General features: G+C 41.5%; 1 protein-coding gene across 1 annotated transcript in view; it reads left to right on the forward strand.

The window, feature by feature from the left end:
* Positions 1-17,767, forward strand: part of MICU2 (mitochondrial calcium uptake 2) — an 840,968-nt gene that overhangs the window by 704,907 nt on the left and 118,294 nt on the right. Inside the window, exon 8 of the mRNA XM_069202256.1 lies at positions 17,179-17,276. Within this exon, the coding sequence (XP_069058357.1) occupies positions 17,179-17,276 (98 nt within the window). The remainder of the gene's footprint in view (positions 1-17,178; positions 17,277-17,767) is intronic.

Here is a 17,767-nt window from a genome sequence, read left to right on the forward strand (position 1 = left end):
AAACAGATGTTTTTGAAGGTTATTTGTCTTCAGTATGCGCTTACTCAAGTGGAGATGTTCCTTGATAATAGCATAATGATGGTCTTGGCATAAGCAGCATCTCCCTTTGTGCTGTCACAGTAGCCATACATGGCATAATGGTGCCCATCATGGTGATATGACTGCCTTTCTTGACATATTTGTGACTAGTCCCCAAAGGTATCCCTGTGTTATTGGTTCCCTGCCTTGACATATTGTCGATATTCCTGCTATCACATGGCCCTTGTATGGTGGTACTCATCCTTGACATGTTACAGGCATTATTGGTATAATGTTGTCTATCCTTTTTATAAAGGTGAATGTATTTGATGCTTTGTGGGCCTTCCTGATATAAATGTATATATGTGTGGCAAAATGTGATTCTAGAATAATCATGCCGATCTTTGACATTGTGGCCTTTTTTTCCGTGAGCATAAGCAGTGTTTCTGTATTTGAGTGAACAGATGTGAAGAGTATGCCTCCGTGGTTTGTGTGTTCTCCTGGGGTGCGGGGGTGTGGACGCCCCCTGGACCATTGCATAAGCTGCAGCTCCTCCCATCCTGTTGTAAATCCATGTGTGAGTGTTTGGGTTTGAATTTGCATCCATTGAATGCAAATTCAAACCCAAATTGAATTGAATGAAGCAGGGAGGATCCTTTGTGTTCAATGGACTTGAACCACATCATTTGCAGTAGAGTTTAGATGGTGGCCTGAGAGGAGCAGCACTTGAACAATGACTTTGACCAAGGGCATGGCCAAAGCTTGCATTTCTTGCACAAAGTGATAGGCTGCCTGCTCACCCCCATCATCATGAGTCCTGTTCTGTTGGAGGGACAAAAGATCAGCAAGGGGATTTTATTGGTCCTGAAGTGATCTGGATCTAATCCACATAAGTAAACTAACAGTTCCTCTGTAAACTGTGTGCCAAGGATATGTGGCATGTCTGAAGGAAATGCACTTGAACCAGTGCTTGATTTGTAAATTAAAACCTGCCGGTGCTCAAATCCCTCCTCTTAAACATGCGGCTGCTGCAATTAAATGTGTGAACACAGAATACTAAGGCAGCGTAATCCTGAAGCCATCTCGAGTGCCTTCAATCCATTTACAGCCACTCCCTTCCCCTTCAGTTCACTCCTAGAGCTTTCTGCTTTCTCCCATTGTGACGGTTTTTCGTTTTTCTCTTCCTCCGTCTTTCCTATATGTGTCTTTTGCTCACAGTAAATGCTTGAGGCATAAAAATAAGCACCGGCCCTCACAAATAAGTGCTGGTGCTCTGCACCGGAAACAACAAGCACAACTTAAGCACTGACTTGGACACGATGGGCTGTCACCAAATGGTGGAGACTGATTTTGAATTTGAGTGGCCAATAGGCAAATACAGGCTAATAGTTTTGTTCATCAGGCCAGCGGTTGGCAATACTAGTAATGTTAAGAAGGCATCACTTGTTTGGGTGCAGATATGATTTCTGCTTACTTTTCTCTCTCCAAATGTTGTGTTTTTTGTGTTCTAACTTATTCTTGTTCCTATGCTACTTTTTTTTGTCTATGCTATGCCTAAATACATATTTACAAATATGTTTTTATATTTTTAAGGAATTCAAGGGGTGGGGAAACCAGTGGGGGGGAGAGGAGCAATGAGGAATGGATGTGGGGAGCAATGGGCAAGCTTGAGGCTGGGGTGTGGGAGAGAATACATTTTCAAAAATGAACAAAATCTGGGGAGGGGAAGCAACAAAGAGTATGTGTGGCAGAGATATTGGACGGGGATCAGCACACGAGATAGCAAGAAAACATATATATTCTCATGGAGTGCTTGAAGAAAAAGAAGAATGTAGTTCACGAAATATGAGCAATGAAACTATATAAGTTGGCCAATCAAAAGTGTGATAAAGAGACTATGCTCTGGAAGAGGAACACACACAAGAAGGGGAAGACAAGCTATTGAATAAGAAGCAAGGAAACGGGAGTGACAGCAAAGCCAACCAATGGTTAAGCATTATGCAGGCTCTACTCCTAATGCAAGTTTTTGATATGGTCCACAAGAGGTCTTTCACAAACAGACAGCTAAAAGATGTTTGCAGGTATGACCTAAACACAAGCCTATCTAAAATCACCTCAGCTGTAGAATTGTTAATGCTGACACGCCTAATACAGTGATCCCAATGTATTCTGTGAGCTTTTGCTTCAGAAACAATTCCATTCCTACTCCTCCATTCGGCCCTAGGTTTCCGTTCTACAATTGTGCTGTGTACCTTGATAAAGCAACTGGTAACCTTTTGTAGTCAGTAAGATAGCTCAGTGTTCATATCTAACAGGACCAATCCATACATATATCCTTCCTTGTGTGATAAATTGAGTAAAATGGAGTAGGGTGTTAATATCAGTGTTCAAACTCGCTAGTAAACTATAAAAATGCAAGCGCTATTAATACGATAACATCTTACAAGTAAATCAGGGGTATTAATATGGTTGCTTACTGTGCCAGTGTGAATCAATTCATTCAGATCCAAACCAAGGCTCTTAGGGCATCGTTGAGACACTCCATGCAAGTCCAGGGCACCATAAAGGGGTATATGTGAGGTGATTTAGTCTGCAGGCTAGTAACCGAACAAATAAAAAAGACAAATGTGGGAACCCTAAACAGAACCGTGTAACAGTTGTGTACATCATTTAGCAGCAAGGCTTTGGAAGCCCTGCATTTTCACTATTACATTCAGATTATTGAAATGTCTGCCTACTAACCTATTTATTACCAAACATAGAGCAGCAGTGAATAAACTGATAGCTCAGTTCACAAAATATCCAGAAATATCCACCGGCAAGTTTACAAGTTCCAGGAGGGCAGCTTTCTGACTTTTTTTGATCCTGTGAGTTTTAGTTTAGGTAAGAAAGCTTGCAGAAGTGACATATTTGCTAACATACTGCTAGGATTCCTTTGGGAATTTACACTTCAATCTAGAGCGAGTCATTTCCGGGAAGATATTTTACTGTGTGAAGGAAGACCTTCCACTACACCCTCGCTACTAATGGGTGTGTTCCAAGCTTATCCCCACACTAGAAATGGAGTTGCACATCCCCTTAACAGGAGCATATCTGCAGCTGTTTCCAGAGTGGGAAAGGTAGGAAAGAAGTCTGTGAATCCTTAGTCTCTTGCATTTGTTCTCGTTCAGAAAGCTCCCATCACAACTCCCTCTCCTGATCCCTGCTGTTTTACCCATCCGAAATATTACTCAATTCTGTGGTTATCGTACGCATGAGCAAATGATCTCTGCAAGTCCACTTTTCATGAAATGGAAGGCCCTCTCAAGTCAGACCATTTGTTAAGTTAAGCCCTAACACGAGCAAACAAACAGCTTTGAGAATTGGGCCCTGAGGAATTCAGAGAGAAATGTTTTGTGACAGCAGCAGGTTTGTTATGGTGGAAATAATAGTTGCATAATTGAGGAACAGATATGTTGCACAGCCCTACTTTGTCTCGAAACCTCTGGGATGGCCTCAACAGTTCTAATCTTGAAGAAAGGTAATTGTCCTTGTTTTTTAGGTCCATCCTTTTACTCATCCAAACCTTGACCTTGGGAAAGTGCCATTTCCATCATGGAATTTTAGAAAGAAGCGCACGTGTTATCTAGAGATGGGTCTTGACATGTTAGACAAGCTCAGATATGTATTGTTGATGTGTACCACTTTGTGTCTAGTCTGAAAAAATTGCAAGTGTCCCTGTCGCTTTGTGCTGCAGATTTAGTTTTCAAAGTTATACTGTAAGGGTTGTTTTATAAACAAAACTTTTCAGTCAGCACAAAAGGTTATTGAAGCCATGGGATTATGGGTGAATGTGAGAAGCTGAAGCTGCTGCTTGAAAATATAACTTCACATCCTTTCCATATTGTTGGAGCTTTGAAAATAAAATCCCTCTTCAAATTTAAAAATACAGAGATATGAGTTAGGACAAGTGCTTTAAGTACTGCCTGGCTACCTTTTTTGCCCTTTCTTGCTGAAAATCGTACGTTATTGTATTCTTAAATCTGCAGACATGCACACAAAAGAAGCAAATCTATGTGGTCTAAACCACGGCTCGATGGGCAGATGGAGAGCGTCATCTGCAAGCAGAAAAGGCCTATAGTCTGATCATCTGTGGTTCAGATGTCTCTAAGTGCGAGAGTGCCACATCCATGACAGATTATCAGACCATTCCAAGAACAAACAAGCATTTGCAATGCAAAGGGTCTCGCGTTTGCTCATGTTAGAGCTGATAGCGTTGTAAACTCCTAACCTGACTTTTCACCTATCGGCAAAAGTGCATTTATGTCCGTAACCCAAAAAAGTGCAATTAACTATGTAAAGCGCTCGACTTCTGCCAAGCGAAATCACGCTAGTAAATTAGAGAAAAAGTAGTCCACGAGCTGGACAGAAAACAGAGAGCCTTGCATGTTTTCTGTACTTGGTCGATGTGCTCAAGGAGGGCTAGCCACCGGAAAAGAATGACGTATGCATGCCTTCGACTAATGAAAGCAAGCAGATTTTATTAGGCAAGCCCACGAACCAATGAAAAACATTGATGTGAATTCGACAGGTTTCTAAACCCTAAAGCGTCTTGCTGCGATAGGCATGCGCGAGCGCATGCAACGCAGGCTCGACCCTAAAAATTGCATGAGAAGGGAATTATTCACCGAAACTTTTGCCCAATCTTGGCTATCCCACATCGGCAAAAAGATGCATTTTGCACACAAATTCTGAAAAGAATCGTACAAGTTGCATAAGTGTGTTACCAGAGATAGTCATACGCAGACTGACTGATGCAAGCATTCTTGCACCTGGGCATATTCCGTGCTGAGCGGCCTGCCAGGGCATACGACAAGTTACAGCACATCCCTCCTTCATAGCGAATAGCAATGGGATCTGCGCCTGGTGCACTTTCTCTGTACTTGTGACATCTACTGCAGACCTGTCGCAAGGGCGTGTCCCCTGCTTGCATTGCAGACTCCAGGCACCCCTGACACACGAATAGACATGAAGAAACATACCTTTGGAAAGAGTGTATGAATTCAGGAATTAAATACCAGTAGGTGTGTATTTAGTTAAAACTGATTAAGAACGCATCTACATGCTTCACTGCAGCTGAGTCTATTGAGTTGGTTGTTTATGCTTTTTTCATTGGCATGACTGACAGTGTTGAAGCCTAATTCCCACAAATAACACCCAACATCTTTTGGCAAAGTCCTGTTTGCTACTTATGTGTATTATATATTTAACCTTTCACTGAAGATAAACTTTTGACAACAAAATATATCATTAATAAATTGGACAAATCCAAAAGTACCTCCTTTTCCTTTTTTAAGTGGAGTCATAGGAGTGGAAAGTTAAAGTTTGCATTAAGATACACAGTCCCATTTTAGTGGTGTGGTTATAGGGCTACTGATATCAGCAGGCCCTGTCACCGTGCCCGTGTGGTTCGAGGAAGCCCACTGTGTTATGCACGGAGGACTGAAACAAAAAAGCGAGCGCAGGATGAGCACCGGTAACCATGCTAGAAGCACTTGGGCTCCCAGTTTACCCCCCTGGGGTGTCACAGTGGCCCACCCGCAGTCAAGAGGAAGATGGCGCTCGAGCCTATAACTGCAGTCTTCTAGATGTGACGTCATGGAAAAGCAGCGCTCGCGTGGTGCTCTGGATACACCTTGCATGTGGCGCATGCGACGAGCAGGAGTCCCAGCGCGTGCTAATAGGCCTTCTTGTTGTGAACGCGGAGAGTTAAACAACCACTGGTATTAAGACTCAGGAAAAGATTCTCATCTTTCATCTTCCCTCTTCAGGGGGATAAAAGACACAGGAGCCATTGAGATGTCATAAGAATAGTACTGTTGAAATCCCTGCAGACTTCCAAAAAAATCTCTCTTCGTGTTGCTTAGTGTTTTTGCCGGGTTCAAAGAATACCATGAGCCCGGTGCTGACAGACGAATACGACGCGTAAATCCCACGCGCATTGTGTGGTTTCCAGGTACACACCGGTATAGTTGTTTACCAGGGGACCTCTGAAGGAAAGAGTATCTTATTGTTTAACCATATGCCAGCATTAAATAAACGACTTATCAGCAAATAGGCTGAGCCGGAAAGGTTCGAAAACATTTTTTAATACTTTGGGAATGCTTAAGCACGTTTGTGTTTGCTTCATTCTTGCGGTCGTAAAGTTTCCTAAGACCAGCTGGTCGTCTTTCAGCCGAAACTTTCAATACTGCAGTGGCCTAACGCAAAATAATGCCCTCTCCACCCACACTCCACAACATTAATAATTGGTTTTATATTATCAATGTGAATTAATATTTTTTTGCATTTTTGTTAACATAACTTTTAAATGAACCGCATTGCAGAAATTTAGAAGCAGAAGTCTATTATGTCATAAATGTAAGGTCAAGTGCTCGCTCCTAATTGGCAAACCCTAAGGCTATAATGTATACATAGACACCTCAGTTCTAGGGTTCTGTTAAATATTGTCAAGCTATCAAGCGCCGGCGAATGGTGTTTAAACCTCTAGTATTTTGTATTTTCTTTTAACCAGTACAATTGTTCGCTTTAGTTATTTTAAATAATCTTATGATTGATACATATTGTGTAATTTCTTTGTATTATTGTGACTGTCGTATTTACGTGCCACCAAAAAAGAGACTCACTTGTTTCTAAAAAAAATAAATAAATAAAATGTGGGCTTTTGGGGGTGAGCTATGGCCAAGCACATTTCATGCTTGTGTGTGTATTTGTATTGTACGTTTTCTCAGTGTATGTCGTGGGTAAGAATAGCGCCTTGGGCAGTCCCATCTGCCTTCTCCTATCCTGCATGTGGTAGCACACACACGCAGGGAGGTATAGCAATCGAATGTTGATATTACATACATCCAAAAGACCAGATTCAGGAGGGAGACTTCCGATTTTTGAAGCGAAAACATGGCTTTACTTTGGCTGGCTCCTGCTTGAAATTGCCTTTGTTTCAGTAGAAGTAAACGGGAGAAAGACTTTCTTCCATTTTTTAAAAAATCTCCAACTTTCCTCCTCTAAAATGTCGGCATGTATGATATTAAATACAACAGGGTTGTCCTGAAATAAAGCTGCGTAACAGACGTCGTCAAAACTTCCCTGAAACCAACCCCAAAAAGGTACGAGTGCAGCTGTGAGCAGTCTTACATTTACAAGGGCACTGGGGGATAATCTAATTAGAAAAAGATTTGTAACCTATACTGTTAAGTTGTTCTTAGCATATGGTGCGTGTCAAAATTAGACATAATTCCACTAAAGTGAGCTCAGCTGGAAAATTCTGTCGCTATACTGCAGCCCTGGACCCAGTTTAATGTGTAAGGGATGCTTGGAATTAAGTACCCGGGCGGTGAGCTGCGCAGTCTGAGAGGCTGGGACTCCTTTCCCTGCATCCAAAAGTGAAATTACATTATCCTTGTGATTCACTGGGAATGAGCCATTCATACTCCGCGGTAGGTAGACGATAAGGGGCATAATCTGATTTATGGCTCAAAAATGGAAAGTGCAGTTTGTTTGATTAGGACCTGCTGATGTTCGCTGGTCAGACTGCCTCCACATCAAGTGCGGAGCGTTTAGTAATGTTGGAAACTAAGTACAACTAAAGCATTGGTGAAATAGACTAACATTTCAGAAAAAATGAAATTGATAATAGGAAAGAAACCCTTGTAAATCCAAAAAAAAAAACTTTTTTTGTATCTTGATTCCATAGTAGTGCAGCTTCAAAGCGTTTTAATTAACAGATGTTACTGACTCTTCAAATAAAAGTCCTGATTTTATAACCATCACCTGTTACTTCCGCCCTAATAATGTCCAAAAAGCATACAAGAGTCACACGACCTGTACAGATGCTTGGAATACATATTTGATCACTGTAAGATTCCCTTGTCTGTATTACATTCCTTATTGTTTTTGTCCGTTTTTTTTAGTTTGATCGACTCCTGATCTTTCGTGCTGTACTTTCGTGCTGTACTTTCAGGGGATGCTGTCTGTGTAGCAGTAGATCAGCGTGGCAACGATTGTATGCCATTGCCATGTCATCCTTCTTCCCATCTCATGTCTTTGTGCAGGCTCTCCCCAGATAACTCCAGCTGTCTGTCCGAGACAACATTGTACACAATACGCCACAGAGCCCATCGTTTCTCAAAATTGAATGGCTTTCGTGTCCCTTGCCTTGCTCTTATTTGTTGCTTGTCTTTACTATTTGAGCCGCCCACAGGATCTTCTTGGTTTCGCAGTCGGTAGTCATCATTCGTCTTGCTCTGAATGCACCATTGCATCTAAGAAACCACATCAGTTTGCTGCATTTCAGTTCCACCTGGTGGTCACTAGAAAAACTGCAGCAGAAATGCGGAAGATACAGCATCAATCTTGACAAGACACTGGAGACTACTTTAAACAAGTCCAGGCAATGCCAATTGGGCTTGTTAACGCTTGATGATTGAGGTAATCCACCTTGTGAGATATAGGGGAAACGTTGTATTCTCCCACCCTTGCTCTCATAATTCTCTACTGTTTCTTCCTGTGTGAGAGACCTTAGATCAAGGGTCTTCAAACAGGGGGGCTCGACCCCCCTTGGGGGAAGAGGGCTCAAGTGATCCCAGGGGGGTCGCCAGGCTCTGGCCAAAAGAAGCATTATAAAGATTTGTTTGAAGCAGAAACAAGTTATTGCATTTTTAAAAAGCTAACAGTACTTAACTTCAATACTTAACTTCAATGTTTAATTAGGTTTAGACATATTTAAACATTGCCATCTTAATAAAATAATTGTGAAACATTCTGAGGAGGGGCCCATTCATTTTTATTTTTCAATTGAGGGGGTGTAACATAAAAAAGTTTAAAAACCACTGCCTTAGATATAATCCCAACAAGGTTTAGTTCTTTGGCATTGCTCCAATGTACCTGTAACTGAATGTGTATCAAAATGCTCTGAAAAGGTGGGTGGAATAGAACACAAAGATGCCCCAATGAGGAGGATGTGAAATGGGTGAGAAACCATTCAGGTACTTGTTTCCTGAAAATAAATAAATAATCGCAGAGGAAACATAATCTTCAACGGGAGGTGCATGTTGTCAGCCTGAAGCACGGTCTCATGGATCCTTGACTCTGAATAACTATTAAAGAATTTTGAAATGGGAGCAGTGGGTCACAGCCTCTATCTGCTGTGTAGATTTAGATGTTTCATGATGCTGTAGCAATGATAGTGCACCATAGGAGAGAGAGATATGGCACAGTAAGGCTGAATATGCTTGCCCCTTTCACCCTCTGTAGATGTACTAAGGAAATATACGTAATTCTCATCAAGACAAATATCAAATGCCGCTTTCCTAGCAGTCTAGGGTTCTTTCTTTGGAAGGTCCAGTTGACTTCCGCAGATCTGGCTGAAGAACATTCTTTACCAGGCAGTGGCCACAGCCCTGCAGATTGCACAGGGTCAGCCACTTTCCTAAAGAAGAGAATCTCATAAACAAGGGATTAAACCCAGATGTGACGTAGGGTGAATATTTGCATTGTTCAGTATTCTGTCCATCATCTGTTCTTTTTATTTTTTGTTACCCTAAGGGGGAAGGAGATACCCAGATGTGGGTCTCATGCTCACTGTGCCACTGGAATTAAGCTAGCCTGGCTGATGCCTGGTGATACCGAAACGGGTCCCAGGATGCTTGTTTTTGGTCCAAGGAGGGCCTGGCAGGTTGGCCTCGATTGTTCCCGTGGGGTGCCGGCTCAAGACTAATTTGCATATGGCTGTGTCCCAACTGGGGTGGCGGCGTGAGCAAAAAAAACAATGGATTGAACTGAGATCTTTGCCTGGGGATGAATGTTTGCTTTGAATCTCCTGAACCAGAGAATCAGGACCAAGAAAATGATAGGCAAGAGATGGAACGATAGACCAATGACAACAAGCTAAAGGAATCCTTAAACCATGGCTGAGATCTCTTGAGTTTTGATGCTTACTAATCTTCTAGCTGTCAGGGGTAACATTGAGACAACTACAGGATCCCCCAACTCTTACTCCCTACTTCAGTACTTTATGCTGAGTCTATTTTGAGGCAATTGAGGGAGCCTGTGATGATCAGTATTCCTGTTCTAAATGTACAAAATACATGGGTTTGAGACGTTTCTGATGAGAGTAGTGATGGGTATTTCTTTTGGCTCACACCAGGGATGCAGGTGTGGGTTGTGAGGATGCATCACTGAAAGACTTGATCACTAAAAGAGATTACGACTCCCAAGTGTTCCCGTGTCATCGAACTTCTGCTGGCAGCACAGACTAAAGCAGTTTACTCATTTCTACATGACTTGGAGGGTTTGCCGATTCTGTGAGAAAGAATTCAGGCCGGAGAAGACATCTCACTGCTCACCATGATGAACAAATATTCATAGCTAATCTCAGATATTTTCTTTGTTAATCTGCACACAACATCCCTTTTTACAGCACCTGCTGTGTGGGTGAAGAGATGGTTCTGTTTCCAAAATGTTGACTGTGGTCCTACATCTTCCCTACAACATTTTTGTTTTCTTGGTCAGGCAGCTTTTTAGTTAAGGACTTGAAGGAAATGTAGAAGTGGCTCATGGAGAATCAGTTGATGTTTCTGTCACATCCTAATTTGCGCTTCTCAGTAAGGTGAGATTTGAAATTCTGATGTTCTTTTATGTTCCCATATCATACACAGAAAGATCTAGTTACATGAGTTTGACGTCAGTGCCACCTACATGCATTCCAGTCCAGTCTGTTTCTCTATCAAAGGCTTTTTGCCTAGGCCCCTTCACCATTCCCTTCCCACATGACAATTTCTCAGGCTGGGGGGTGTGCCTCGAGGGTCTTTAATGTGTGGAAAAGGTGTGCTTCAGGAAAGTGGGTGCTGACACTGAAAGAGCGAAGATGTGCAATCAGATATTAGAGCGCCCTGCCATCGGGCATGTTGAGACACCACTCATACAGACCCTGGAAAAGGCTGAAGCTGTCCTAAAAGGTATTTTGGAAATTACTATTAACATGTCAGACAAGCAAGTTTCACTCCAGGAACAAACGCTGGATAAATGCATTGTTTTCTTGATCATGAAACTGGATAATTGTGACAGCTGCTATTGACAGTGCATAGAAAGGCCACAATTATGGTACAAAGCGCTCTAAAAAACAAATTATTATTGGTATTTTTATTTCTATGGTCCCACCTGGAAGGTGAACTCGATTTTAACCAAATTCATGTTAGTGGATCATCATTGTCAGTTCTAGTTTCTTCCATTCAGAATTCCAATGTGTCTCACAGTACCCCTGTCTCAGTATCGCTTAAGGCCAGTGTGAGAAATTGGGTTGTTGGTTAACTGGGGTGTTAGCCCTGGTCAAGCAGCAACCACAGTTCTTGTCAGGGTAAGGCACAAGCAAACCCCAGATTAAGCTGTGTTCCCCTGCTGTTAGCTTGCCACAAAGCAGTCAAGCTTAACTTGACAGTGTGTAAAGTATTTGTGCGTCGGTTCTGATGATCAGTGAGACTGTGATGAGAAGCTTTGACGTTGTCATCATCAAGGCTGCCATTGATAAGAAGTACGTGATCTGTTCCAGGGAAGTGTCCTGCAGTGGCGATTCCGAAGGCGATGCTTCAAACCCAAGATGCAGAATGCAGCAGCAATGAGAGTCGTCTGTGCTGGATCTAATCCACACAGCAGCGACGATGCAGCAGTTCTGCTCGAGGATGCACCACTCAGCCGAGAAGATGAGTCAACTGTTCTCCGGGATGTGCCCCTCAGCAGAGAAGATGTAACAGTTCAGCTGGGAAGGACCTTAGGCTCATTTCCAAGGGTCCAAGACTGGGATGGCACCACTTGGCAGGATAGACTCACAGATGGCAGAGTCCAGGTGCAGAAGCAGTGTGGTTGGAAATCTTTTATGTACCTGAGACTGCAGATCAGGAGGTCAGCCAAATAGCCCTTGGATTCACTCTAGGTTCTGTGTTGGAGAGATGCAGGTCCAGTCCGTTCCACTCCAGGCGAGAGGGCAGCAGGCAACAGGTCGGCACAGCAAAGCAGGAGGTCTGCAGAGCGGCAGTCCTTCAGCAGCACAGCAGTCCTCATTCCTGGCTGAGTATCTACAGATCCAGAAGTGTACTTAAGTGGTGGGGTCTGAGGTCCATTTCTTATACCCAGTGGTGCCTTTGATGTGGGGGAGACTTCAAAGAAATGCCTTTGAAGTGCACAGACGTTCTGCCCTTCCTGCCCTGGCTTCAGACTCACTAAAAGGTGGGGTCATGCAGCCCTTTTTGTGTGGACAGAGCACAGCCTATTCGGGTGTGAAGCTGTGTCCAGCTCCTACCTCCTATCCTGCCCAGGATGGCCAGTAAAGACACAGATAGCCCATCAAGTCACACCTAAGCTGCCTTTGAGTGTGGCTGTCTAGGGGGAATACACAAAGACAAGCTGCCCCCACCCCAGATAAGTGATCAGAGAAGGGCAGCCAGCACCAAATGGCCAAGGCAAGAAAATGCCAACTTTCTAAACATGGCATTTTCAGAATTGCAATTTAAAATCAGACTTCACAATGTTTGGATTTTGAATTGTGTTTCTAGAGACACCTAACTAGGAGGGTTGTCACTTCCTATTTGGAAAGTACACTTCTAAAATGTAATACAGCAACTCCAATGTTATCATGTGGGAGAGGTAGACCTTGCATTAGTGAACAACAAATTTAAGAGTTTTTCACTACGAGGTTATGTAAAACTAAAAAGTAAATGTCCTACTTTTTAAATGCATGGCACCTTGCCCTCTGGGCTGCCCAGGGTCTACCCTAGGAGTGACTTATATGTATTAAAAAGGAAGGTTTTGGCCTGGTAAAAGGTTTATATTGTCAGGTTGAAATGGCAGTTCAAAACTGCACACACAGGCTCTGTAATGGCGACTTGAGACATGTTTAATGGGCTACTTAAGTGGGTGGCACAATCAGTGCTGCATGCCCACTAGTAACATTTAATTTAAAGGCTGTGGGCACAAGTAGCGCCCTTTACTAGGAACTTAAAAGTACATTTGCTATATGCCAATGCTACTATGTTTTAGGGAAAGATAACATGCACTTTAGCACTGTTCAGCAGTGGTAAAGTGTACAGAAATTTAAGGCCAGCAAAATCTAAGTCTGCAATAACAGGTGGTTTGAAGGCAGAAAGTTAGGGGAAACCACGCCAAGCATGTCAGGTCTAACAGCCAGGCACACTTTTGGTACATCCTCAGTCATATAGTACTGATACCAAGAAAAGGTATGATGGGGTGATGTCCCTGTTAATCTTACTTGCAGTCCCCTGTTCCTTACTCAAACCATGCACCCCCCCGTCCTGCCAACTACAATCCTTGTATCTGACATAGACAAGGAATGATGGGAGGAGAGGTGAGTGTATAGGTCCATGTATCCATGAGGGAGGATGGCTAGTTTTGTGTTGTGGATAGCAGTAGGTTCTCTCGGACTAGGTGGATACCATTACTCATTTAGGGCTGGTACATGGAAGAGAAGATTCTGTGTAATGAAGATTGCCATATACAACATGAGCAATTGAAATGAGGAGAGGGAATTTTATTTTTTTGTGTTGTATGGCAGTAGTCTTCATAGTATAAAAACAGAAACGCACACTTCATGGCGTATCAGATTATCTATATGTTACACACATGCACACACTCTACATTACATTGTTATAGGTTGTAAAAAAGACTTTCTTTAAACTGATCAAATATTCAAGGCTGCTTGATTCAAATTAACTAAAGTTGTTATAACTGCTATAATAAGAGAATACACTTCCATTCTTTTTCACGCATGCATTTGTTTTAAAAAGAATTTCCAAATCCAGACAGGATGTTGCTCATGTTTGTATAAAATAGAAGACCCTTTGCTTTAGCCGCTATTTTTACCTCAGCGTTGATAGACTGGAGCCCAAGAAATTTCCATGTCACGTCTATGCTACACTTTTTGCAAACCAGTCTCTTCAATTGTAATTGCATGACTGATGTGACTGCTAATGTATTACCTGAATTGTAATTACATTACTGATATGGATACTAATGTATTATCTACATTTTAACTGTATGACTGATATAGCTGCTAATGTTTCATGTCAATTGTATTCCAGTTGCATTGAAACTTTCTATTAGCGTTTTCTACAAACTTTTAGTAAAAAGTAAAACACAGTCTCCATTTTTTGTAAACACAGCTTTAACCTAACAATAATCACAGTTGAAAGCAGTATCTTATTATACCGCTTCTGTTAGGCACCACTAGCTGACATGATCAAGTTCAAGGTGCAAGGCCTCCAGGGCTGGTGATTTAGGATGTCAAGCTTATTTCAGAACCACCCTTGCATAGATTTCAAAGCATGTTTGTTTGAGAGCCCAAGCTGGTGTTCAGTAAGGAGCTCTTGGTATTATCTTTTCTGAGTAAATCTTATGAAGTATGTCTATTGAGTGATCCCAATCCCACTTGTAGGAAACTGACCCTCTCATAGCTGCTACAAATTTAGCTTTAGAATTTTTTCTAAGCTGACCAGAACTACTACCAGTCACAGGCAACATATGCATCCATAATTATCCCTTGTTTAAATCTATGCTGGAAAAAGACAATCGCAAAATGTCAAAAGAGTTATTTGCAAAACCTCCTATTTTTAAGAACAAGGAAATGTTAGATATGGTTTGTTTTTTTCTTGACATTGCTGCTCGGATCCACTGGGAGCGTTATTATGAAAGATTACTGAAATACAAGGTAACTTGGGTTAAAGAAGAAGACAGATTTTCATTAAGGGGACTGGTGTGATTTTAACGAGTTTGACTTTTCATGCTCTCTGAATATTGAACATATTTCTTATCCCCCTCTGCGTTCTGTTCTGATAAACCTATCTTAACATCTGACTCTTGTGTAATTCTTTTAAAAAGCCTATTGTTCATTTATGTTAAAAGCCTATCCTAGTTTTTCTGGTGGAATAGAATTATTTTTCTTTATTAATTCTGCCTGCAAATGCAAATAAACCCTTCTTCAACAATATTCCTGTCACTCTCCACAGATTCTGTTTTGCTCTGTAACAGTCTTTGGCATGTCATTGTGTGTTTACTTGATAACTCTTTTTGATATGGGACACATACATTTTTACTTTTTTTGTGTTTCACCCACCATTTGGTTACATTTGTCTTCATGTTGGTAACCGAGAAGAAGCGGATCTTCTTCAGGAATGTAGGGTTGTCAGTTTTCATGCTAACATATACATCACTAACTCTAGAGATGCTGTACTGTTTTTTGTATGTTCCTCATTGCCTCCAGATCCCATACCTCTTAACAAGCCATGGTCTCTTCGATCAGTACTAGGGCGTTTGTGCCTATGTATCAAACAAAAAATAGGATCTGCTCCTGTAATGTAGAGTTGTCAGTTTTCATGTTAACATTCCATACATCCTTATTTCTATAATTGCAATACAGATTTTAGTTTACGCCGGGTTTATCTCCTGACCTTACCTTCTCCATGAATATCTTTGGCCAATACTAGGCCATTCATTTGCACTTGTAGCAGAAGAGACTCAATTGTGAGTATGCAGCAGAAACTCTGAACCATATTGAAAAGCTTGACTGAATTAACAGTTATTGGCAGATTGGTTCTACCCTACATGGAAGTTTTAGATTCTGGGCATTTAGCTTCCTGAATTAAAAAAAAAAAAAAAAACAGTGTTTCTCTAGGTGTCGCATTTGCCAACCCACTGAAGGACAGAAGGGCACACCCTGAGAGACCATCTCGAATTATTGCAAATAGCGATTACCTTTGCGTCAAGTCCACAGCAATGTTTTTGAGTCTACCAGAAAGGCAGTTTGTTGTTCCTCTGATAGTACCTTTGGTATTAGATGTTCTGTTTTCAGGTTTCTCCTGAGTGCTATGCACTAGCACATTGTTTAGTTGTGCCCTACATCTTCCTCTAGCGCTTTGAAAGGTGTTTTGTCAAACCTACAGTTTAGAATTACTTCACTGAGTGTATCGCACAGGGAGAGACCAAACAAGACACTGCTGGCTACATCTATATTGTTTCTTCCAGCTCCCACCTCTGCAGCCTAGCACCTCTCCTCTTCACCCCAGTTATGTTTCTCATTAGCCTCATTTTTAATTGCTCTTCTGCCTCTTCTACAACAGTGGTTCTTAGCCTGTGGTCCACGAACCCCTTGGGGTCAGCAAAGCCTTCTCGCCACTGCTTAGAAAATTATTTAATAACAGGTTGATAAAGTAGTATATATAAAGAAGCAAGATGTAAAATTAAAATTTTTTAAAACCTGCCACTATGAAGGAATTTGGAATTGGAGGCTCAATCTTAAGTTAGTATCCTCAGGTTGGTTCTTTGGAGCAGTGCAAGTTTATCAAACTGACTATGGTATGAACCATGAGTGGCCTCAATTGAGTTTATAAAAGCTCTTTCTCATTAAAATTTAGATTTTTTGTTTTTTAAATCTGTGAATTAAAAAAAAAAATCATAATGTGTGTATTTGTTTGATCAGTGCTTGTTTCTGTATATTTTGTGTATTGTTTTTCAGCTGTGTATTGTTTTTCAGTTCAAATCATCGAAAATGTTTAGGCCGGGGTACTCGGCTTCCAGTAATGATCAGTATGAGACTTCAACAAATTCTTCACCATCAGAGTTCTGTGCAAAATTAAGCCCTCGACGTTGCCTTGTAGCATCACTCAAGGCACAGGGAATGGCGGGCTGTTGATTGTGCCGAACGTCACTGCCGACAAACACGCGGACATTACAACCCCATGTTATTGTGTCGTCGTCCCCCCCTTCCCACCACACACAATGAAAGAAAAGACGTAGCACTCCGCCCTCAATCACTCCATATACTGATATTCTGGTTGTGTATAGAATTGATCACGCATCATTCAAGTTATAGAAAAGGCTTTGAATACTGTTTGAAACGGTGAGATATTTTTGATGGCTATCGGCGATACGTCTGAATGTTCCATCAGTTGTCTTAGTTGGTGTTTACTGAGTTCTGAGATATTGTTTTCCATCTCCGGTACACGACACCTTTCCTTGGAGCAGGACATAAACACAGTCCCTTCGTGCGGGCGGACCTGACCGTTTTCCCGCGTACAGCAGCTGGTATCAGCTGATATGTATTTGTCTTTTTTTTTCCAGGAGATTGACCTGGACAGCCCGGATATTAACACCACTTTGCTGGTGCATTTCTTCGGAAGAGGAGGGCGAGAAAAACTTCAGTACTCGGAGTTTCAAAGGTATTATATATTCATATCCAGTATTCGTACAGTAAAAACTCTTGTAGACTCGCTCAGTGTCTGTGTATTTTTATACATGTTAATTTTTGAACCTTTAATGACATTGAAACATACATGTTTTAAACTTTATTAACAAGGTGACCAAAATCACAGCTCACGAGGAGAGTGATCCGTTTACTAACCCTCGTCGGAGGTTATTATAGATACTAAATAATAGTTCAAATAAGTAAATTGGATGTATAATTTCATCAGATATTTTATCACTGTCAAAATACTCATATTACATTTTTATTTATATTCTAGGAAGTGAAAATTTATTTTTTTTACATGTGTTTTCGTTAATTGATGCTTTTGGTGTGTAATATAGTTTTAGCAGTTTGTAGTTGGTGTTCCTAATAATAGTAATTTGAGGTTTAAAAACATATATAGGGAATGCTGGAAGCTTCACGTGCATTTCCTCACATGAATGGGTGTAGCATTAATGCAGCTTC

The sequence above is a fragment of the Pleurodeles waltl genome, chromosome 8 (assembly GCF_031143425.1).
Source record: "Pleurodeles waltl isolate 20211129_DDA chromosome 8, aPleWal1.hap1.20221129, whole genome shotgun sequence".
In the NCBI taxonomy this organism is placed as follows: Eukaryota; Metazoa; Chordata; class Amphibia; order Caudata; family Salamandridae; genus Pleurodeles; species Pleurodeles waltl.